This window comes from Strix aluco, chromosome W, assembly GCF_031877795.1.
Source record: "Strix aluco isolate bStrAlu1 chromosome W, bStrAlu1.hap1, whole genome shotgun sequence".
Taxonomy (NCBI): Eukaryota; Metazoa; Chordata; class Aves; order Strigiformes; family Strigidae; genus Strix; species Strix aluco.
Genome location: NC_133970.1, coordinates 26,034,281 through 26,058,471, shown reverse-complemented (window position 1 = coordinate 26,058,471; position 24,191 = coordinate 26,034,281). Strand labels below are relative to the sequence as shown.

Genomic DNA, 24,191 nt, shown 5'->3' with positions numbered 1-24,191 from the left:
AATCTCAGATCTGCATTACAAATAGCACAAATGTTTCAGTCTAAAGCAGTGATTAAATTTCTGCAGAGGTGATGCTGGGGAGGGTGTGGGGCAGAGGTCCCCTTAGTCCTTTTGCTAAACTGTTCCATAGCATGTCATCTTTTTACAGTGCATACATGTTAGCCTTTGTGGACACTGCTGAACTTTAATGAAATTTGTGTACAGAAGCCAAAGCTAAGTTTCACAATTTCTGGATAGGACTCACCATTTGTTGCAATTTTGCCAGTTGCTCAGATACAATAAGTGTATAAATGAGTAGCCAAATATAGAGAATGGGGGGGTGGGTGGTAGTGATGATGAGAGACAACTATTAAAGTGGTCAAAGATTATTAGAGCATCACCTTGCTAAATATGATGTTTTAAATTCAAATCACTTTGCAATTTTTAAGTTAATTGTTTGGATAAAGCTCACTGACATGAATACATGCACGTTTAAGTTTTACGTCATTACTGTCATGGCCAGCAAGGGCCAGCTGCTCCCCAAGGTCCAGGGAGCAGAGGAGGATAACATGGACAGTAGAGGTGGAGCCCTGCTGGCCAGGGCCCCACAGTACCTGAACAAGGCAAGCAGGGCTGACCCAGAGATGATGGCCAGATTCTACCAAGAGTCCAGATCATCAGGCAAATTTGCAGCGGTGATACAGATCCAAGATCAAACCAGGAAGTTAAACCACAGGTCAGAACCAGATCCAGTGATTGCCAAGCAGGTCCATGGTGATAAGGCAAGTCCAAGAGCAGGTTAGGAAGTCAGTCTATGTTGTGTTGCCTGTGATTTGGCAGGTGTGTGGGGGGGATGACTGTCAGTGAGATGATGGGTTTTACTGATATGAATTAGGTGCATTGCTCCAAAGTGGTGGATAAAACCTTTTATACCATCCCCTGCTTTAGTGTTTTTTAAAATGTGTCATGTGCTAGAGAAAAATATAATTTTCAAATGCTTTAAATAGTGCTTCTCTTTTAAAAACCTTTTGTTGTAATTTTTTTCATTTTTAAAAACAAGTTACCTTATTTCAGTTAATTCAATTGCACAGAGCTGTAATACCTTTTAAAATATTCTTGTTATGCATTCAAAATCACAGCTTTAACTCCTGTTATCTCTTAGACTGTGTGCACCCCCATCCCTTTTCCCACTTGACCCTGAATGGACACAACTCAGCATTTTTTTGCAACAACTTCTTTAGCTGGAGAGGAACCACAAGTTTTCAGGGTCTCACTCAGATATAGCATTGGGGGAAGCTTCCACTTTTTAAAGTGCACAAAGAGAAAGTTCTGAGGTAGGAAAACTTCCTTGTTCAAAAAAAGGGAAGGACAGGGAAGAGAACAAACTGAGGAGGATGGAATATTTAGATGGGCTGTGGAAAATTAGGCTCATGAGCAGTGGGGGTTATGCATTGGCCAAAGACAAATGGATGAATTCTGTAGCTCTTGCCTCCCTACAGAAATTATGAGAGATGTGTCAATGCACACAAGTCCCCTACCCTTCATGTTTACCCTCTAAGAATCAGGCCTGGGATTATTTTTGTTTATTTGTTTGTTTTAAGATATCATTAATGATGATCTTCATAAGGAAGATCAAACTTTTCCTTTAATCTGCAGTCCATAAGGGATAATAGCACTAGTGTTCTACTTCAAAAGGACAGTTGAGTAACAAAAGCTGTAGTGAAGATCTTCTGGTGACCCTCTGCTGAAAGGTCAAATTTGGGATTTCCCCTGCATGCACAGCTCAGAGAACTACAGTGGATGAATGTTGCACACATCAGGATTCTGGCTCTATAGAAAGACTGAAATTAATTGTGCTGCCCTATTAAAAGTGTGTGTTTTGCATGAGAGGAAGGAAGTAGAGAGTTTAATAACTCAGAGCATTTATGCTTGTAGCATAATCAGAATTGTGGGAAGCATGAAATTAAGTATGTGTGGATTTTGAATTTAACTATTGAGGCTGAGGGTGTACTAAAAGTTTCTGCCCCTGGCTGATCTCTGCACAACCACCTTCAGGAGAAGATACTACTGCACACAACCTCTCACTTCCACAGTGAGTAGCATTAAATGTGATGGTGAGAATACCAGCTCTGATCATCAGAATCACCCTACATGTTCCCTGTTTATTACAGTTCTAGCACCTTTTACTGGCTTCTGTCATGTATTGAACCAGAATGGAGCTTGTTCTGACTGATTTATGTCTGCTTTTATATTCCTAGGCTCTGCTACTCTGTCACAAATCTGCCCCAACACTCTTATCTGCCCCAAATCTCTTCTTCCCATCCTGTTCACCTAATGAGTGGTTACATTTGCAAGGGTACCTGCATTTGTAGTCATGTAGGATTAACTCTGTCTGTATAGAAAGGGAATTTTCTTGTATTTCTTTGTTGGTCCAGTTTTAGCTCGGTGGATGGATTGCATACACAAATAGCAGATCCTGTTTCTTGCATGGGTGGTATGTTATAAGCTGTTGACACATTGCCTGATGGTTTTTATTTCTTAAAACTTAATAAACATTCCTCTCTCCCCACAGAAGAGCGGGTTGTTCCCATTGAAGTTTGCCGTTCCAAACTGTCAAAATACTTGCAGGGAGTTGTTTTCCGCTGTGATAAGTGTACCTTTACCTGCTCCAGCGATGAGAGTTTGCAGCAACACATAGAGAAGCACAATGAACTAAAACCTTACAAATGTCAACTCTGCTACTATGAGACCAAACACACAGAGGAGCTGGACACTCATCTTCGAGATGAGCACAAGGTGACATTAAAAGGGCTTTAATTTGCAACAATCTACTTCTTGCAAATGCTATATCTAGTTTATTTGCATGTCCACTCTGAATAGCCAACCTGCATTTTTTTTCCAAAATTTGGAGAAGGCTCCTGTGCTGGACTTCAGTTTCTCTCAAGTTCTGTATTTTTTCAGAAATTCAAGATTGTGGGTTGCTAAAGCTGTTGGGATTGACCAGAATTCACTGACTATTGAATGTAGAGAATGATTACCTGGAAAAAACATTTGTATATATTGTGAGATTTTTTTTTAAAGTTATGAAACAACATTAAGGCTGTGTGATTCAGACACTCTTAAGACACAGGCGCTTCTAAAGCATAAGATTGTTCTGGCAACTTGGGCAAAGTTATATGCCATGCATATTTTAATAACACAAGTCAGTACATTCCAGTTTACGTTTAACAAGGGAAAGATAGAAGCTTGTTATATTTACTGCTTAAGTTAAGGCTGCTTTGGTGTTTGTGTGGAACCTTCTGAGTGCAGACCTGATCTGTACTTGGAGAAGTCACTAGAAAGCTTTTCACAGACTTCTGTCTGCTTTGGATTTCTGTAGTTCTCAGCTCTGTTGCTGTGAAAGTAGCAAAATTCTAGAACTGAGGCATGTTTACAGAAGGGTTTTTTTTGTCAGTTTGTGGGGAGGGAACTCATTGAATCCAACTATCAGGAGCTGAGCTGCCTGATTCTCATTAAAAACTTGTTCACACTTTGTTGACTGAACAACATTTCAGCCCCCTCCCCCAAAAAATTGACAAAATGAGTGTCAAAAGTACCAGCAAAACTGACTGCATTTTAAAAATGAACACCATGAACTTACATTGGCTTGACATGCTTGTCTCCCTTTATTGCTACTTGAGAATCTTTCTGCAGTTTAACTGGCATCTGAGATGTTGCACATTTTCTAGTGACCACAGAAAGGGTCCTAGGAGATCCAAGAAGCACTATTCCCCACCCCTCTGAGTGCATCAGGCTTGGAAGATTTTTCCTCTACTTGGGTCTCCCTTCTCTCCAATAAAAGCCTGAAGTGATTACTCCCAGTAGTAAGGGTTATTTTCCCCATATCTTTCTTTAATCATTTCTAAATGTTATCTGGCTAATTTGTGCCTACTCTCTGGGCTCAGGTGCATGATTGGCATACATCTTAAAGAGTTTCTGCGCATGAGCTGAGTCACAGTAAGTGCCATGCATATGGCCTTCTTTGCTTAAATCTAATAGGTAACTTATTAAGTCAGAGCACCTTAACACAGCTGTCAGTTTCAGGAACATGATACTAACACACTGCTGTACTTAGGGTAGTTTGCTTTTTGCTGATATGCCACTGTGTAGTGGGTTGATCTTGGCTGGCAGGAAGAGTCCCCCTCTTCAAACAGGACAGGGTGAGTGTTGTGGGTGAACCCCAGTGGGCAGCTAAACCCCACACAGCCATTTGTTCACTCCCCCTCCAGTGGGATGCGGGGGAGAATCAGAAGGGTAAAAGTGAGAAAACTCATGGGTTGAGATAAAGACAGTTTAATAGGGAAAGCAAAAGCTGCAAATGCAAGCAAAGCAAAACAAGGAATTCATTCACCACTTCCCATCGGCAGGCAGGTGTTCAGCCATCTCCAGGAAAGCAGGGCTCCATCATGCGTAATGGTTACTTGGGAAGACAGTCACCATAATTCTGAACGTCCTCCCCTTCTTTCTTCTTCTCAAAGCTTTTATTGCTGGGCACAACGTCATATGGTCTGGAATATCTCTTTGGTCAGTTGGGGTCAGCTGTCCCGGCTGTGTCCCCTCCCAACTTCTTGTGCACCCCCAGCCTATTTGCTGGTGGGGCAGCATGAGAATCAGAAAAGGCCTTGACTCTGCATAAGCATCACTCAGCAATAGCTAAAACATCCCTGTATTATCAACACTTCTCAGCACAAATCCAAAACATAGCCCCATACAAGCTACTATGAAGAAAATTAATTCTGTCTCAGCCAAAACAAGTACAGCAAGAAAATATGAAAAAGCTCATGGGTCAAGATAAAGATAGGGCGATCACTTACCAATTACTGTTGGGGCAAAACAGACTTGACTTGGGGAAAATTAAGTTAATTTATTGACAATTAAAATAGAGTTGGATGGTGAGAAACAAAGACAAAAATCCTTAAACACCTTCCCCCCACACCCCAGTCTATTTTTCCCAAGATCAACTTTACTCCTTCCTTCCCAACTCATCTACCTTCTCCCCCCACCCCAAGTGGCACAGGGGATATGGGGAATGGGGGTTGCAGTCATTTCATAATGGTTCCTCTCTGCCTCTTCCTCCTCACACTTTTCCTCAGCTCCAGCGTAGGGTCCCTCCCACAGGGCACATGGTCCTTCACACACTGCTCCAGCATGGCTTGTCTCCACAGGTTGCAGTTCCTGTCAGGAGAACCTGATTCTGCATGGGCTCTCCATGGGCCACAGTTCCTTCAGGAAATATCCACCTGCTCCGGTGTGGTCCTCTCCATGGGCTGCAGGGGAATCTCTGCTCTGGTACCTGGAGCACCTCCTCCCCTCCTTCTTCTCTAGCCTTGGTGTCTGCAGGGTTGTTTCTCACACTTTTTTTCCTCACTCCTCACAATGCCATACAGTATTTTACACTTTCTTAAATATGTTATCGTAGAGGCACCACTGGCTTCGCTGACTGGCTCAGCTTTAGCCAGTCGTGGGTCCGTTGTGACTAGAATTGTCTCTGGTACAGGGCAGCTCCTGATCTCTTCCCACAATATCTACTGTCTTAGAATCATAGAATCATCACAGAATGGTTTGGGTTGGAAGGGACCTTAAAGATCATCAAGTTCCAACCCCTCTGCCATGGGCAGGGACACCTTCCACTAGACCAGGTTGCTCAAAGCCCCATCCAACCTGGCCTTGAACCCTTCCAGGGAGGGGGCAGCCACAGCCTCTCTGGGCAACCTGTTCCAGTGTCTCACCACCCTCACAGTGAAGAATTTCTTCCTTACATCTAATCTCAATCTGCCCTCTTTCAGTTTAGAACCATTACCCTCATCCTATCACTACACTCCCTGATAGAGTCCCTCGCCATCTTTCCTGTAGTTCCCCTTTAAGTACTGGAAGGCTATAAGAGCCTTCTCTTCTCTAGGCTGAACAACCCCACCTCTCTCAACCTGTCCTCATAAGGGAGGTGCTCTAGCCCCCTGATCATCTTTGTGGACTCCTCTGGACCTGCTCGAGCAGGTCTATGTCCTTCTTATGTTGGGGGCCCCAGAGCTGAACGCAGTACTGCAGGTGGGGTCTCATGAGAGCAGAGTAGAGGGGGAGAATCATGTCCCTTGACCTGCTGGCCACACTTCTCTTGATGCAGCCCTGGTTGCATTGGTTGTCTCTCTGGGCTGCAAGCGCACACTGCTGGCTCATAGTCAGTTTTTTTATCCACTAGTACCCCCAAGTCCTTCTCCACAGGGCTGCTCTTGAACCACTCATCGCCCAGCCTGTATTTGTGCTTGGGATTGCCTCAAACGATGTGCAGGACCTTGCACTCAACCTTGTTGAACTTCATGATGTTTGCACGGGCCCACCTCTCAAGCCTGTCCAGGTCCCTCTGGATGGCGTGTCAGCCACAACACACAGCTTGGTGTCATTGGCGAACTTGCTGAGGGTGCACTCAATCCCACTGTCCATGTCACCAACAAAGATGTTAAAGAGCACTGGTCCCAACACCAATCCCTGAGGAATGCCACTCGTCACTGTGCTCTACTTGGATATCGAGCTGTTGACCGCAACTTTGAGTGTGACCATCCAGACAATTCCTTATCCACTGAGTGGTCCATTGGTCAAATCCATGTCTCTCCAATTTAGAGACAAGGATGTTGTGCAGGACAGTGTCAAATGCTTTGCACAAGTCCAGGTAGATAATGTCAGTTGCTCTTCCCTTATCCACCAACACTGTAACCCTGATGTAGAAGGCCACCAAATTTGTCAGGCAGGATTTGCCCTTAGTGAAGCCATGTTGGATGTCACCAATCACCTCCTTATTTTCCATGTGCCCTAGCATAGTTTCCAGGAGGATCCGCTCCATGATCTTGCCGGACGCAGAGGTGAGACTGACTGGCCTGTAGTTCCCCAGGTCTTCCTCTTTACCCTTTTTTAAAATGGGGGTTATGTTTCCCCTTTCCCAGTCAGTGGGAACTTCGCCGGACTGCCACGACTTCTCAAATATGATGGATAGTAGCTTAGCCACTTCATCCACCAGTTTCCTCAGGACCCTCAGATGCATCTCATCAGGTCCCATGGGCTTGTGTACCTTGAGTTTCCTTAGATGGTCTTGAACCTGATTTTGTTCTACAGTGGGTGATTCTTCTGAAGCTGACTTACTGGCTGGAATTCCTTTGTGCTGCTCTTCAGGTGCTCTTCTGCTGCCCTTGTGACCCCTCTCCAGGCTCTGGGCATCTATTGATGGCACTGGCATCAAGCTGATAGGAGTGGGATGGATTGAGTTTTCCCTACCCCGGCAACTTTAGTTTAAAGCCCTCTTCACCAGCTTGACAAGCCTATGACCAAAGATGCTCGTCCCTTTCTCTGACAGATGGACCCCATCAGCCCTCAGTAGGCCAGGTTTCTCAAAGTGAGTCCCATGGTCTAAGTAGTCGAACCCCTGGGTGTGGCACCAGTCCCATAAGGAATTGCTGATTCACCAGATTCAACTGGCCCTTTCAAACCCCTTCTCTTTGACCAGGAGCATGGATGAAAAACTCCCTTACTGCTACTATCAGGGCTCTGTAAGCCTTCTTGATCATCCTCAGACTGCTCCTGGCTGGATCACTGGTGCCCACGTGAAGCAACAGCAGCAGATAATAGTCAGTGGACTGTACGAGGCTCAGCAGTCTCTCGGCAACATCCCTGATTCGAGGCCCCAGTAAGCAGCACACCTCTCTAGAGAGTGTGTCAGGTCGGCAGATGGGTGCCTCTGTACCTCTTGGAAGAGAGTCACCTTTTTTTCACCCATTGCCTTTTCTTAGTTGTGCTGGTTGTTATACGGGGAGCAGATTGGGCTGCTTTACTCAGCTCCAGCGTCCCTCCTGATATGATGGGTCTTTCCTCTTCAGTCTGAAGAGCAGTGAAGCAGTTCTGCAAGGGCACCTCAGGCTTTGGGGGAAGTCTCTTCCTCCTGCAGGTCCTTGCCATTGCAAGCTTCCATTCTTCTGCATTATTGGCCCCCTCCCTTCCGTGTGTGCCGGTGGGGGAGTTTTTGGCTGTGTGTCCATGGGCTGTGGGTCCACTGCAGACTGTGCGTGGAACCAGCTATCTAACTCCTTCTCAGCCTCCCTGATGCTACACAGCCTTCTCACCGCCTCCTGCAGCTCAGCCACCTGATGCAGGAAGTTCTCCACCTGGGCACACCTTTTGCAGGCAGGTGTTAAGTTATATGCTTGTATTGGGTAGACGTGGGAAGGTTCTTGTAGCAGGGAAATGGGGGGGCTGCAGGGGTGGCCTCTGTGGAGGGAGTTCAGGGGCTGCCCTGTGCTGGACAGAGGTGGTTTCGGCCAACTCAGTAATGGACCCACCACTGGCCAAAGCTGAGCCCATGAGTGAAGCTGGTGGCACCTCTGTGAAAACATATTTTAAAACAGGCAGAAAATGACAGCAAGTAGGTGGGAATGCAGAGAGAACGAGGAAACTGAGAGGAGGAGGGAATGGGGGGAAGCAACAGAGGAGTAGGAGCAGATACTCTCAAAGGGACTCCAGTCCATGGAGAACCCACACCAGGGCAGCTATTCCCCTATTCCATGCCCCCCACCCCCAAATGTCCATAAGAATAGTTGATGACTTGTGTTCTGTCTGTCAAAGTGGCCATTCAGGTCCCATCTTTTCACACATGAAGCATTCACAAAGGATTTTTTATGCAGTGATGGTGTGCAATAGTGAAGCTTGATCCTGTCAGTTTTACATTCCCATGAAAGGGGGGATACAACAGAGTGCTTAATATTGCTTGGATTTTTTACTTTCAATACCTCAAAATGGGGAAGCTTCTCAAATAATAGGATCATTTTGAGAAGCAAAATGGAGAAATTTAGTATTAAAAAGGAAAGAAGAATCATTTACAGTGAATGTAATTCTGTTTGAAGGGAAACAAGTATTAATTTGACTAGGTGCCTGATAGATTTCCTATTTCAGCCTATAGCTTTGTTGGTCAGTTGTTTTTTTCAGTAGTTGATGATGGTGTTTATTGTTGACAAAACCATTTCTCTTAAGGTGAGTCGTAATTTTGAGCTGGTTGGACGGGTTAACTTGGATCAGCTGGAACAAATGAAGGGAAAAGCAGAGAGCTCCAGCAGTGATGAGGAAGAAAAAGAGTTAAGCCACAAGACTCAAGAGAGAGGTCAGTATAGTTGCTTTTTCTTTTAGTCTGGATACTGTAGTGGACCCTGCTAGTTCCATCAAGCAAGGTCAACTGTTGACTCAACAGCAGATTCCTTAAGTCATGAAAGCTTGTCAGTATGGGCAAAATGGAGCTTTTGTCAAGACACTTCCTGGAGGAATTTTGTGTTTTTAATGCTTATGACAGAATTTCTGTTTAAGAAAACCAAATCATGCTCAAAAAAAAATGTTATGAGAAAATACTTGTAACATATCTGACTCTGAAGATAACATCTATGAGGGCTTAGAAAAATACATGAGTGGATTATTTTAGTGGGCTGTCAGATTATTCTGTGTTCGTAATCCATGTACAGCTTTGCTGCTCCACATTATACCAGTGAGGGCTTTAGTTCAGTGGCCAAGCTTATTTTGGGGCTATTGTCTGCCCACTGTGCCCAGTGCTTACAAAGCATTCCTTTGACCCTTTTGCCATCACTTTGGTCAGCAACTCTGAAGCCAGGGTAGTTCTGTTCCTTACCTCCAAATCACCATTCCAACTGTGTACTTTACATTTGTGCCTAAATTCACATCTATAAATAATCCTACTGAGTTCAGTAAGTCTTATTCATGTGTTTATTGTTCAGATGGTTAGCTGAATAGGGATAAAGAAAGGTAGTTCTCGGTGAATTGGCCTGTGAGGGGGGGTTGTGTGGTTTTGTGTTTGGTTTTTTTTTTTTCTTTTAATATTAAAATAATTTTAGTGCAGGTATCTGGTCCTGACTGGAATACTCCATGTATTCTCACAATCTGGTCTATAGTGTGTGACTTCATCATTCAAATGCAATTGCAATTCTTGTTCAACAGTAAAAGGAGCTTGATTTGAACTAATAAATGCAGTGAGCCTTGTCATGCCTAATCATCAGATTCCAGGGGTCATTCAACCTCCTGGTGCTGACTGCAGGCTGCCAAGTTTCTACGTACTTATAACTAAAAGCATGCTGCCATGTTTACCTTTTTCCTTCTGAAATTTCAGTTTTCAATTCAAAACTCATTTCATGTTCATTCAAGAGTTGTTCACGAAAGAAAACATGTCTCCCCAGGTATTTTCAAACCTGTAAAAGTTAAGATTGATAGATTCACAAGTAGTTTACAGAACATGAAGTTCAGTGGGGGATGTGACCCTAAGAGCTTCAGAGCTGAAAGAATGTCTAATGCTTTGACTAAAGGAACAGCTTCCCCTAACTTGCAGCTATAGCAGACATGCAGCAGCTAGAAAGGGATGAAGATTTATGCTGTCTTTGTGAGGATTACATCAGCACTACACATAAGCACAGGTGCTGAAATGACCCTGGAAACTGTGGTATCCAGACGGAGAAAAAGAAGGTACAATCAGCTGAGCCTCATAAATTCCTATAAACTCTAGCATGGGAGAAAAAAAATAAAATTAAGATAATAATTTAAATTGGCTTCAGGATACTTAATATTCTTGACACTTATGAAAATGTAAGAATACCACCTTCTAGGTTTGAGATTTAAATTTGCAGGGAGAAACAGACATAACTGTGCTTTGTGTGATCAGTCATTAAGCTGGGTATAATGTTTTAGCAATTTTATTTATATTTTATTTTTTCACCTGCAGTCTTCTTTAATATCTGTGATTGGCTGAAAAATCTGTATTTGACTGTTCAAATGAGTGATCTAAAAATCAAGCTTATTTCCCAAATTGTATTTCACTGCTGTTCTTTCCCAGATTCCCTTTAGAAGTGACAGTTGTTAATTTTTCTCCTTTTCAGGTAATATCAGTTCTAATTTTTAATTTTTTTTTACTAGAGTGGATAAAAATATGGAAAGTCCTTATATCATCTACCTTTATAAAAGTCCAAATTCTATTAACTTTATCTTTTGTAAAATGGTGTCTTGCACCTTATAGTGGTGGTCTTCAAGTGTCCAACTGACACAGGTGCTGAAGACATGGCTACGTGGCTTGGGTGCAGCATCACATGTTAACATTATCTTGTAGTTGATATTCAGAATCTGCTTCCAATTAAAAAAAAAATCCTAATAGGATGCTCGTAGATATTGCCTGTAGCAGTAGCTAATGTTGTCACAGCTTTCAAACTGCACCAAACTGTAATGTCTTATAATACTTGGATGCTTTTGCTAATTTTAGTCTAACCTGGTGTTACCAGGAGGTGGGATTTGCCTAGAGTGTATCTTCAGTCTCTGAGTATCTGGGAGGAAATGCTGGCTCAACCCTCTGAAGTCCATGACTTCAGCAGAGCCATGATTTCTTCCTGTGACTCAAGCTGTGGCCTAGATTGACTGCTTAAAGACTGATGTCTGCTATATGTCTGCTATGTCTGTATGTCCTTGCAAAGAATGGGCTGTTGGGATGCTGGACCAAAGAATCATTGTTCCTCCTTGGAGAAGGAGGAGTTGGGCATACCATCGTAGCAGAGCTGAACTGCTGTGTCAGTTGAGAAGGTGTTCTGACCATGACCAGTCAGCATGGGTTTATGAAAGGCAGGTCCTGCTTGACAAACCTGATCTCCTTCTACAACAGGGCGACCTGCTTATTGGATGAGGGAAAGGCTGTGGATGTAGTTTACCTCGACTTCAGTAAGGCCTTTGACACCGTTTCCCACAGCATTCTCCTGGCAAAACTGGCTGCTCGAGGCTTGGATGATCGCACGCTTCGCTGGGTAAAAAACTGGCTGGATGGCCGGGCCCAAAGAGTGGTGGTGAATGGAGTTAAATCCAGTTGGCAGCTGGTCACAAGTGGTGTCCCCCAGGGCTCAGTTTTGGGGCCACTCCTGTTTAACATCTTTATTGATGATCTAGACGAGCGGATCGAGTGCACCCTCAGTAAGTTTGCAGATGACACCAAGTTGGGTGGGAGTGTTGATCTGCTCGAGGGTAGGGAGGCTCTGCAGAGAGACCTGGACAGGCTGGAGCGATGGGCTGAGGCCAACTGTAGGAGTTTCAATAAGGCCAAATGCCAGGTGCTGCACTTCAGCCACAACAACCCCCAGCAGCGCTACAGGCTTGGGGAGGAGTGGCTGGAGAGCTGCCAGTCAGAGAGGGACCTGGGGGAGTTGATTGACAGCCGGCTGAACAGGAGCCAGCAGTGTGTCCAGGTGGCCAGGAAGGCCAATGGCATCCTGGCCTGTATCAGAAATAGCGTGGCCAGCAGGGACAGGGAAGGGATCTTGCCCCTGTACTCGGCACTGGTGAGGCCGCACCTCGATTCCTGTGTTCAGTTTTGGGCCCCTCACTACAAAAAGGCCATTGAATGACTCGAGCGTGTCCAGAGAAAGGCAACGAAGCTGGTGAAGGGTCTGGAGCACAGGTCGTACGAGGAGCGGCTGAGGGAACTGGGGTTGTTTAGTCTGGAGAAGAGGAGGCTGAGGGGAGACCTCATCGTCCTCTACAACTACCTGAAAGGAGGCTGCAGAGAGCTGGGGATGAGTCTCTTTAACCAAGTAACAAGCGATAGGACAAGAGGGAATGGCCTCAAGTTGCGCCAGGGAAGGTTTAGACTGGATATTAGGAAGCATTTCTTTACAGAACGGGTTGTTAGGTGTTGGAATGGGTTGCTCAGGGCAGTGGTGGAGTCCTCATCCCTGGAGGTGTTTAAGGGTCGGGTTGACATGGTGCTTAAGGATATGGTGTAGTTGAGAATGGTCAATGTTAGGTTAATGGTTGGACTGGATGATCTACAAGGTCTTTTCCAACCTAGATGATTCTGTGATTCTGTGAACCCCAGTGGACAGCCAAACCCCACACCGCTGCTCGCTTGTTCTCTCTGCAGTGGGTTAGGGTAGACAATCAGAAGGGTAAAAGTGAGAAAAATTGTGGGTTGGGATAAAGACAGTTTACCAGGGAAAGCAAAAGCTGCACATGCAAGAAAAGCAAAACAAGGAATTCATTCACTACTTCCCATCAGCAGATGTTCAGCTATCTCCAGGAAAGCAGGACTCCATCATGCATAGCAGTAACTTTGGAAGACAAAATACCATAACTCTGAATGTCCCCCCTTTTCTTCTTCTTCCCAGACCTTTTATCGCTGAGCATGACATCATGTGGTGTGAGATACCCCTTTGGCCAGGGAAACCTGAATCTTTTTCTTTGCTGTTTTTTCTTCAGTAGATAAAAATAAGTATGCATGTGTGTTTGTGTGTGTAATGCAGGAAAATCAAAGGCAAGTCAGGTGTCTATGCAATATGTTGCCCCTCTTTTGCAGACCCCAGGTAAGTGCACTGCCTGATTACTCTTTCTGGGAGCAGTCTGAATTCACAGTCCAAGAAACCAAACTAATAAGGGACTCATGGGGAAGTAGGTGGGAACATATAATGTATTCAGAATGAACAGCAGAATTATTAGGGTAGTGCTTGTTAATGGGAATTATAAGTATAAATTCTTCCTATTCATTTGAGCAAAATAGGCTCTATTATGTCTGCACAGTCCTAGAATAAATTACCTATTATCTACTGTACTCTGGATTTGTTCTTGTACAGAAGAGCAGCTGTCACCTCCAAAATCTGTACTCTCCATACGTGTTGGATTAGTCATGGTACAAGGGTAATGTGTTTCAGTAGTATTTATAAATTTGGACCATGTATATGGTATTAACTGTAGGAGTCAGATCCAGATGTAAGTGGAATCCATGGCACTGACTTACTTCCTGTTGCTCATATCAGGAGGGGACCTTGCTTTGTTGTTGCTTAACCACATAGTAAATCACTGATGCCAAGAAATATGAAATAAGTTTTTTTCTTCTAGATGGAAGGGATTTAAAAAAAAAAGTGTAAAGAACCATTCCATCTAGAACTTTATTAAAGGGCAACCAGTGGGAACCATGTAGCAAAAATACCTTTACAAAATTTAATATATGGAGAAGAAAACTGAGCACATGGACACTTCTGAGTTTATAGCTTGATCGCTAATGGAGTAAATTTGAGAGTGAAGAAAGGAGGACTCTAGTCCAACGTCCTGCTCAAAGCAGGGGCAGCTGACGTCAGAACAGGTTACTCAGAGACTTTATCCAGTCCGGTCTTGAAAACATCTGTCCTGATTTCAGCTGGGATAGAGTTAATTTTCTTCCTAGTAGCTAGTACGGTGCTGTGATTTGAATTTAGGATGAGAATAATGTTGATAACACACTGATGTTTTAGTTGTTGCTAAGCAGCATTTACACTTAAGGAGTTTTCAGCTCCTCACATGTTGTGGTGTGAACTCAGCCGGTAGCCAATCACCATACAGCCAGTCGCTTACTTTTTCCCCCCTCCCCGGTGAAATAGGGGAGGGACAAAAAAAGGAGAATTCGTAGGTTGAATTAAAAAAAAAAAAACAGTTTAGTAACAACACAACAGTAACAATAGGAAGTCCAAATGGGTAATACACAATGCGGTAGCTCACCACCCGGAGACCGGTATGCAGCCTGCCCAAAGATCCTGCTGCGCCGACTGGAAGCAGAAATGAGAGATCACACACCTCCTTTATATACTGAGCATAACGTCACATGATATGGAAAACTCCAATGACCGATCCGGGTCCGGCCATCCAGCTGTTCTCCCTCCCAGCCCAAGGAAAGTTAACTCTATCCTGGCCAAAACCAGGACAGTCTCCACCCCTTATTCCATACCATTGTCATTATGCTCAGGTTCCAAACACATCCTAAGGAATCACCACCCCTTTCCTGGGTCTCACAGATATCATTCCCTTAGTCTATGGGCCATCCTTCCAAAATGTCTACTGAGTTCATTTAGTCCATAACTTCGGGTTCTATCTGTCATGACAGTCTTTAAGGCTGGAGGAATGAGGTGGAGTTGACTCAGTCGGTGGAGCAGGAGGCTTTGGATGTGGCATGGGAATGTTGCAAGGCACCAATTGCAATAACGGGGTTATCTGACAGTTGGATTCATTGGCTATTTTCACCTAAAATCAAATCACCTTGAGGCACACATCGGACTTCTCCGTCCTTCTGCATTACCCATCAAGTGCACCCAGGTCATTGGGCAAAGGTAATCCCACGCATGGGTTTACCTTTACCCGAGGCAGGAGTAACCCAGATGGTCTTTCCAAGCATATTTTTAATGCGCACTATGGGGGCTTTATCCTCATCTACAGTACGTAGTAGGTTTGATCGAGCAGGGCCAGCTTGCTTGGCAGATCCTCTGGTATTGACTAACCAGGTGGCTTCTGCTAAATGCACGTCCCAGTGTTTGAAAGTTCCACCACCCATTGCTCTCAGTGTAGTTTTCAGCAATCCATTGTACTGCTCAGTTTTCCCAGAGGCTGGTGCATGGTAGGGAATGTGATATATCCACTCAATGCCATGTTCTGTGGCCCAGGTGTCTATGAGGTTGTTTCGGAAATGTGTCCCATTATCTGACTCAATCCTTTCTGGCGTGCCATGCCACCATAAGACTTTCTCCTCAAGGCCTAAAATGGTGTTCTGGGCAGTGGCATGGGGCATGGCATAAGTTTCCAACCATCCGGTGGCTGCTTCCACCACTGTAAGCACATAGTGTTTGCCATGCCGAGTTTGTGGGAGTGTGATATAATCAATCTGCAAAGCCTCCCCATATTTATATTTTGACCATCGTCCTCCATACCAAACAGGCTTTAACTGTTTGGCTTGCTTGATCGTAGCACATGTCTCACATTCATGGATTACCTGTGCAATAGCAGCCATGGTTAAGTCCACCCCTCGGTCACGAGCCCATCTATATGTTGCATCTCTTCCCTGATGGCCTGAGGAGTCATGGGCCCAGCGAGCCAGAAATCGTTCACCCTTATGTTGCCAGTCCAGATCTACTTGAGCCACCTTGATCTTAGCAGCCTGATGCGCCTGTTGGTTGTTCTGATGTTCTTCAGTGGCCTGACTATTGGGTACATGACCATCTACATGGCGTACTTTCACAACCAGATTCTCTACCCGAGCAGCAATCTCTTGCCATAATTCAGCAGCCCAGATGGGTTTGCCTCTGTGCTGCCAGTTGCTCCGTTTCCACTGCTGTAACCACCCCCACAGCTCATTTGCCACCATCCATGAGTCAGTACAGAGGTAGAGCACTGGCCACTTTTCTCGCTCAGCGATACCCAAGGCCAGCTGGATGGCTTTCACCTCTGCGAACTGACTCGATTCACCTTCTCCTTCAGCAGCTTCTGCGACCCGTCATGTGGGGCTCCACACAGCTGCTTTCCACCTTCGATGTTTCCCCACAATGCGACAGGACCCGTCAGTAAACAGGGCATATCGCTTCTCATTATCCGGTAGTTTATTATATGGTGGGGCCTCTTCAGCACGTGCTACCTCTTCCTCTGGTGCCATTCCAAAATCTTTGCTTTCTGGCCAATTTGTGATCACGTCCAATATTCCCGGACGGCTGGGGCTTCCTATTCAAGCCCGTTGTGTGATTAATGCGACCCATTTACTCCACGTGGCATCAGTTGCATGGTGTGTAGAGGGGACCCTCCCTTTGAACATCCAGCCCAGCACTGGCAGTCGGGGAGCCAGGAGGAGCTGTGCTTCAGTCCCGATCACCTCTGAAGCAGCTCGAACCCCTTCATATGCTGCCAGTATCTCCTTTTCGGTCGGAGTATAGCGGTCTTCTGATCCTCTGTATCCCCGACTCCAAAACCCCAGGGGTTGACCCCGAGTCTCCCCTGGTGCTCTCTGCCAGAGACTCCAGGTAGGGCAATTCTTCCTGGCTGCAGCATAGAGCACATTTTTAACATCTTGTCCTGTCCGAACTGGCCTGAGGGCTACTGCATGAACTATTGCCTGCTTAATTTGTTCAAAAGCTTGTCATTGCTCTTGGCCCCATATACAATCATTCTTTTTCCGGGTCACTTGATAGAGAGGGCTGACAATCTGACTGTAATTTGGAATGTGCAGTCTCCAGAAACCCACAACACCCAAGAAAGCTTGCGTTTCCTTTTTGTTATTCGGTAGGGACATATCTGTTATTTTATTAATCACCTCCATTGGAATCTGACGACGTCCATCTTGCCATTTTACTCCTAAAAACTGAATCTCCTGTGCAGGTCCCTTGACCTTACCATGCTTTATGGCAAAGCTAGCCCTCAGAAGGATTTGGATTATTTTCTCCCCTTTCTCAAAAACTTCTTCTGCTGTATTACCCCATACAATGATATCATCAATGTACTGTAAATGTTCCGGGGCTTCACCCTGTTCCAGTGCAGCCTGGATCAGTCCATGGCAAATGGTGGGGCTGTGTTTCCACCCCTGGGGCAGTCGATTCCAGGTGTATTGGACACCCCTCCACGTGAAAGCAAACTGTGGCCTGCATTCTGCTGCCAGAGGGATGGAGAAAAATGCATTGGCAATATCAATCGTGGCGTACCACTTGGCTGCCTTCGACTCTAGTTCATACTGAAGTTCTAACATGTCTGGCACGGCAGCACTCAGCGGTGGCGTGACTTCATTCAGGCCACGATAGTCCACTGTCAATCTCCACTCTCCATTAGACTTTCTCACTGCCCATATGGGGCTGTTAAAGGGGGTGAGCATCTTGCTGATGACTCCTTGGCTCTCTAGCTGACGAATCAGTTTATGGATAGGGATTACAGAGTCTCAATTGGTGTGATATTGCCGTCGGTGCACTGTTGTGGTGGCAATTGGCACCGTTGTTCTTCGACCCTCAGCAATCTCACAACAGAAGGATCCTCCGATAGACCAGACAACACAGACAGCTGTTTAATTCCTTCTGTTTCCAAGGCAGCTACACCAAAAGCCCACCAATACCCTCTTGGGTCCTTAAAATACCCTCTCCTGAGATAATCTATACCAAGAATACATGGAACGTCTGGGCCAGTCACAATGGGGTGTTTTTCCCACTCTTTTCCACTTAGGCTCACCTCGGCCTCCAATACAGTCAACTGTTGAGACCCCCCTGTCACCCCTGAAATACAAATGGGTTCTGCCCCTTTAAAATCCGACGGTATTAGGGTGCATTGAGCACCAGTCTCCACTAGAGCCTTATACTGCTGGGGGTCAGATGTGCCAGGCCAAATCCACACAGGCCAATAAACTCGATTGTCCCTGTCCTCCGCCTGGCTGGAGGCAGGGCCCCTCTAATGTTGGTCATAATACCCGCTATCGATGAATGGCTTAGTGTGGTGTGCATGGGTTTCAGCCTCATCTTGATCACTCCTTGTGAATACAAGTCAGAAGTTCTTCTCATAGGATCATGAGCAAAGTCGACCTTTCTGCTCTGTTTTGGTAACTGATTACTGGAAACTGGAGTGGCATTTCTCCTAAAAGAACCCCTTTTTGTAGTTGTTCTTCCTTCCAACTCACGTACCCACTCTTCTAGGAGGTAGGTAGGTTTTCCATCCCATTTCTTCATGCTTCTCCATGGTCATGCAGGCAATGCCACAGGTTTCCCCGTGGTGTGTACCGGTTCTCTCGAGTAGGGAAACAACTGCTCCTAATAGCCGATATCCTAGTCCGTGCAGGTGGTATCCTGATCCAGTGTCGGAGGAGGTTTCGATATGATCCCAAGAGTGAGATTAAGACAGAAACGAGGTGAAATGCCATACACCCAAACCAGTTTTTATTATTAAAAGTGAAGAGTGGTTGCGATAGGACAGAATGGAAGGAAAAGACAGAAATCAAGCAAGCATGCGGAATAGAGTCACAAGAATAGTCACCACCATGGATCCAGTGGTGTCCTGTTGATCCTCAGTCTTCAGTTCTTTGATAGTGGGTGCACATGGATCTAGCAGCGTCCCGTTGCTCTTCTTCGGTGGTGGGTGCACACTGAGCAAAGTTCTCAGTTGCTTTTTAAGTTTGTCTTATCAGCTGATTAGCATATCTGCCCACCTTTAGTTTTTCTTCTGTTCCACAGGTTTTTGCTGACTTCATCAGGCTTCTGGGGCAGAAATGTTCACCTCTTATCAGTTCAATGGCGAAGTCGCAAAGTCATTAGCAATACAAGAGAGCCACAAAGTATTGGGCTTATACAATGGCCGGTGATCAGCGGTCCTTGTACTTGATGAGAAACACCTGGTTTCACTCAGTCCACCTCTTTCAGGCTTATCTAAGGAGTTTGCGTATGGGAGCAACTGACACCATCATGGGTTGGTCCTCTGGTTCAGCTGAAGTGCCTGTTGTCGGGGTTGTAGTGGTTGCAGATTCTGTTGTGGACTTTGGAGTGGTTGCAAAGTCTGTTGTCTTGTTACTAGATCCAGAGCCCTTCTCTTCCTTTTGAGGGTACTGTATAGTGTTTAATAGCACTCAGTAGGCATGGACCAGGCCCCAGCATGTTGCAGTAAGCTGTGCCTCTCTGGAATTACCAGGGTGACAACATACTTTTTCCAAATATTTACTAGTTCTTCTGGATTCTGCACCTGTTCAGGAGTGAAGTTCCAATACACCGAAGGTGCCCACTGTTCTAGGTACTTGCCCATGCTACTCCACACCCCCAGCCACTCATAATTCTCCAACCTTGGAGTAGATCTCCAGGTGATACTCTTAAATAGTTGCTTAACAACTGAACAGGTTGAACAGGCTGAACAAAGCCTTAACCACATGCAGGAACACACTGGCTCCTAGCAATAAGATGACCATGTTAATGTCAATATTCCAAGGATATTTGAAATTCCTGAAATCCTCAAACACAATTGTAAATAGCCCCAGGACCGATGACTGCATTGTGTCATAGATCAGCATTATATAGTATAGCAAAAACAAAATCTTAACCCAACTCTCACGGATGGTGAGCAACAGCATGGAAAATACATATGGCAAATGAGGTGATAAAATATTAAGGAGCCAAGCAATCAAGATTATGACCCGATCTGTCATTATCTCAACCCTTGGGCCCCACGTTGGGTGCCAAAATGACTGTTGTGGTGTGAACTCAGCCGGTAGCCAATCACCATACAGCCAGTTGCTTACTTTTTCCGCCCTCCCCGGTGAAATAGGGGAGGGACAAAAAAAGGAGAATTCGTTGGTTGAATTAAAAAAAAAACAGTTTAGTGATGTAACAACACAACAGTAACAATAGGAAGTCCAAATGGGTAATACACAATGCGGTAGCTCACCACCCGGAGACCGGTATGCAGCCTGCCCAAAGATCCTGCTGCGCCGACTGGAAGCAGAAATGAGAGATCACACACCTCCTTTATATACTGAGCATAACGTCACATGATATGGAAAACTCCAATGACCGATCCGGGTCCGGCCATCCAGCTGTTCTCCCTCCCAGCCCAAGGAAAGTTAACTCTATCCTGGCCAAAACCAGGACATCACACCACCCCACCAGCGAGGAGGCAGGGCGCACAGGAAGCTGGGAGGGGCCACAGCCAGGGCAGCTGACCCAAACTGACCACAGGGGTATTTCATACCATATGGCATCATGCTCAGTATATAAAGCCTTGTTCAAATACAAGGAGCAATAAAACATCTCTGCAAATAGATATAACAGACTTACTTAATATGGAGGATGAGATTTTTCAGCTGCAATGTATGTTGTGACTTCAGGATGGCTCTGTAGCTTCTTGAAATCCTGGTCACTTCAGAGAATCTCAGTTTACTTTTAGGTATTAATAGAAAATCTTGGCTGTTCATGTAGGTGTCTAAGTGGGAAGCATTCCATTATTTTGAAAGTCCCACACACGCCCTCCATTTCCATATTGTAGTTAATGGACTTTTTCTCATAGTGGTAGTTATAAAATTTTCACACCTTGCATTTTTAGGATAGGGAGGACAATTTCAGAAATACCTACTTTTTTAAAGGAAAATCTTTTGCTTCTTTGGGATATTTTTTTTCTCCCTGAAGGGCAGCAGGGAAGATCAGAGTATAATCATAAAGGTCCTTTCTTGCCCTGATGCTCATGAATGTGCAGATAATTTTGTTCTCTCACAGAGTCCATGATGTATCCTGACAGTTCAGCTCCTGAGAAGCGCTTTCCATGTGAGTTCTGTGGCCGATCATTTACAGACGGCTCTGAGTGGGAACGACATGTGCTGAGGCATGGCATGTAAGTTGGTTTGCAGATTCCTTTTCATAACAGCCAAATGTAACAGTTGATCTCTGTGCATATCCCCACCCATTCCTCCCTTCCCCCCCCCCCCCCCAAAAAAAGAACCTGTAATGAAAGCAAACACAGAGATATGACAGATTATTCTAACAAGGGAAGAACTCTGTCTAACACAAACATTGTTGGATGCAATTATCAGGTGTATTTACTCAACTAGATGCTTCTGTCCAGGAAGCCAGAAATACAAGGTAACTGTTGTTTTTAAACCTGTACCTGAATATCTCCATATGTCCAAACACCCTTCCAGTTTCAGGTCTTGATCAGACCTCAAACTGAAAGAAACTTTTATCTATAGATGGCCAAGGGTTTCCGGAATACAGACCGTTTCAGAAATTCCCTCTGTTTGGGAGTTAAAATCTAGTGTTATCAAATCCACATGTAGCGCATAAATGTTCTTTACTATGATCCTAAAGCTTAAACTTCATTTCAAGGTGAATACCAGTTTGTTGGTCCAGAAGTAACATTACTTGAGTCTGTTGTTGATGTTTGCTTGCCAGTAGAGCAACATTGAAATGTCAGCAAATTATATGGAATCTGGGTTTCTTTTGGCTTTTTCTCTTCCTTATTACTGCTCTTTATCATGCTTGCAACTAAACTTGGAGTTCCAGTGCAAAGAATTACATACAGAGAAGTGTTAAGGGCTTCAAGTGAAGGAAAATCTTAATAAGCGTGCTCTCTCCCCAAAAAGCACATGGTGAAGTTAATAGCAAAGTTCTTTTCTTCATGCTCATAAATATCAGTCCATGCTGTGAAATAATAGGCATCTCTGGAACATTAATTTTCCTTCTCTTGACAAAGATCTGTTCAATAACTAGAGTTTCTTCAAAGAGGAGATCTCAGCCAGGATTACTGGCATCTGAAAGACATTTGAATGTAATATTGTAGCTAGGCTGTGGAAGGATAAAGGGTAAGAGAAAGTATTATTTCTTGTCTGTTTAGATAAAACTACTTGAAATATTGCAAGTTTTAATAAGATTTATTAGTTTGTTAACTGTTTGGGAGAAGTATTCTCCCTATTTCCTTGTATCCAAAGCATGTTTGGATTGTAAAGGTTTCCATTTTCTGCTGCTTGGATTTTCAGGGCTCTGAATAAAAGTAAGCAAGGGACCAGAGAGGACAGAAAACTGAAGAACACAGAAAAGACTGTTAATACACTGACAGTAGAAGAAAAGGAAAGCACTGAGAAAATGGTGCTGGACTTGTCCCACAACAGTGAAACTACAGTCAGTGTTGTAGCTGCTGACAAACCTCTCCAAGAGACCTCAGAGGCCAAAAATGAATAAAAATTTGGTGTGATTTTAATCAACTTACTTGAACAGTGGTGACTGGGAAGGGATGGGCAGTTGGGGTGGGCAGAAGGAAGAAACAAAGCTGCTTTTAGGAATGAATGATCTATTTTCAAAGCACTGGTACCTATGTGAGTGTGTGTATATTAAAGTTATTTAAATGATGGAATAAGTGGTTCCATTATATCACTGCATCTTTTCTTCTAGATCTTGACAATGGGAAGTTACATTCATATTGGACTAATGAAACAGCTCCCTGTGTCTTTACATTACACAGTGTGCTTTGCAGTGGAGACTTGTATTGTTTGCAAACAGAAGCATAATGAGCATGGTTGGGGGGTGATGTAACTTTTCAACATGCAAATTTTGGTGTGTTTTTCTAATTTCAATACATTATGATTTTCCAGACTGAATGCAACTGCTTTAGAAAAGAAAACAAAAACAAGACAGAAACTGCTTTGCTTAAAACAGCCACCTGTTTCCTAATACCTCAAAATTAACAAAGGGACATCTCTGCATTTGTTAGTACTGCCTGTTGTCATGATTGAAGTAGAGAGACTGCTGGGCAAGGTGGTGAAAAGAGGAAGAAACAAAGTTTTAAAGAAAGGAAAGCAAATTCTGCTTAAAATCCTACTGTGTCTTAAAATACTGTGATTTTTTTTTAATTATTTTACTAAATAAAAGAATTAAAAAGAGAGAGAGTCTTTAATTTCTAGATAATGGTTTGTGAATTGCCATCCTTTATTCCAGGTAAGCTGTTTGTTAGTAGTCAACTATAATTTTAGTATTTGATAAATTTCATGTGACTGACTGTGTGGTTTTGTTTGCCATATGTTTATTTCCTATCAGCTTGAACTGTTGCAAAAATGACACAATTAACTTTCTCATGCAAAATGAGTGGTGGTGTTATTTTTTTCCAAAGGGGAAGGGGTCAGGGAAAAGAATTCCTGTGAATATAAAACTTTTTATTTCTGTGTTTAGCATTTTAAAAAATTAAGGTTTTTTTAACTAAAGAACCAAACTAACAGCACAGCTATGCAGCTTATGGGCCAAACACATTGGTCCTCATAATTACTCTTGTCAGTTTTTAAATGAGCATCTATTCATCTCGCACCAGTACTTTCTGTCAAGATTGGTGTCATCTCTTCTTCCCCCCCCCAGTCTGTGGGGTGGGTGTGCGTGCTTTTTTTGTTTTGGTCTAGTGGGAGAGAATGATGTCAGTTCTTGCATCTTTTTTCAAGCAGAAGTGAAATAGTTACACACTACACTGAGTCTGTAGTTGCTAATTTTTCCCCCTACTCCCTAGCTTTTAGCATGAGGGGAGCAGTATAGAATGAATAGGAATCTACATACCTCGTGGCTGATCCTGCACTTTTTCTTTGGTGGAAATCCTACTCAACAGCAATTTTGCCTGAATAAGGAATACAGGATCTGGTACCCATGGTATGTTCTGATTTTGAACAAAGAATTTCTTTCCAAAAAGTAGGAAATACTTGACTAAAACCTAGTTTTAGAAACGCATGTGTCTTTGTCTTGGGTTTTTTTTGTTTGTTTGTTGGGGGGGGGGGGGGGGGGGATAAAGAAGCTGCTGAGGAAATGTTGCCCTAGATAGCTTCAAATAAAATTGATGACAAAAACTGCATTTGTTGAATTAGTGCTATTTGAGAAGCATGATGTTCTGCATTTAAAGATTCGTCA

The 24,191-nt window shown here is 44.2% G+C and overlaps 1 protein-coding gene and 1 long non-coding RNA gene across 4 annotated transcripts in view; both read left to right on the top strand.

Annotated features, from left to right (window-relative positions):
* Positions 1–22,526, top strand: part of LOC141917713 (zinc finger protein 462-like) — a 158,096-nt gene extending 135,570 nt beyond the window's left edge. For all 3 annotated transcript variants that reach the window (XM_074811110.1, XM_074811111.1, XM_074811109.1), the window contains 4 exons: positions 2,552–2,775; positions 9,028–9,154; positions 21,033–21,147; positions 22,289–22,526. In XM_074811110.1, the coding sequence (XP_074667211.1) occupies positions 2,552–2,775; positions 9,028–9,154; positions 21,033–21,147; positions 22,289–22,490 (668 nt within the window). In that variant the 3' untranslated portion in view covers positions 22,491–22,526. The remainder of the gene's footprint in view (positions 1–2,551; positions 2,776–9,027; positions 9,155–21,032; positions 21,148–22,288) is intronic.
* On the top strand, positions 11,733–13,343 carry LOC141917862 (uncharacterized). Its single transcript, XR_012621482.1, has 3 exons — positions 11,733–11,834; positions 13,188–13,219; positions 13,323–13,343. It is a non-coding gene; the product is annotated as an uncharacterized LOC141917862 (long non-coding RNA).
* Positions 22,527–24,191: the final 1,665 nt, after the last annotated feature.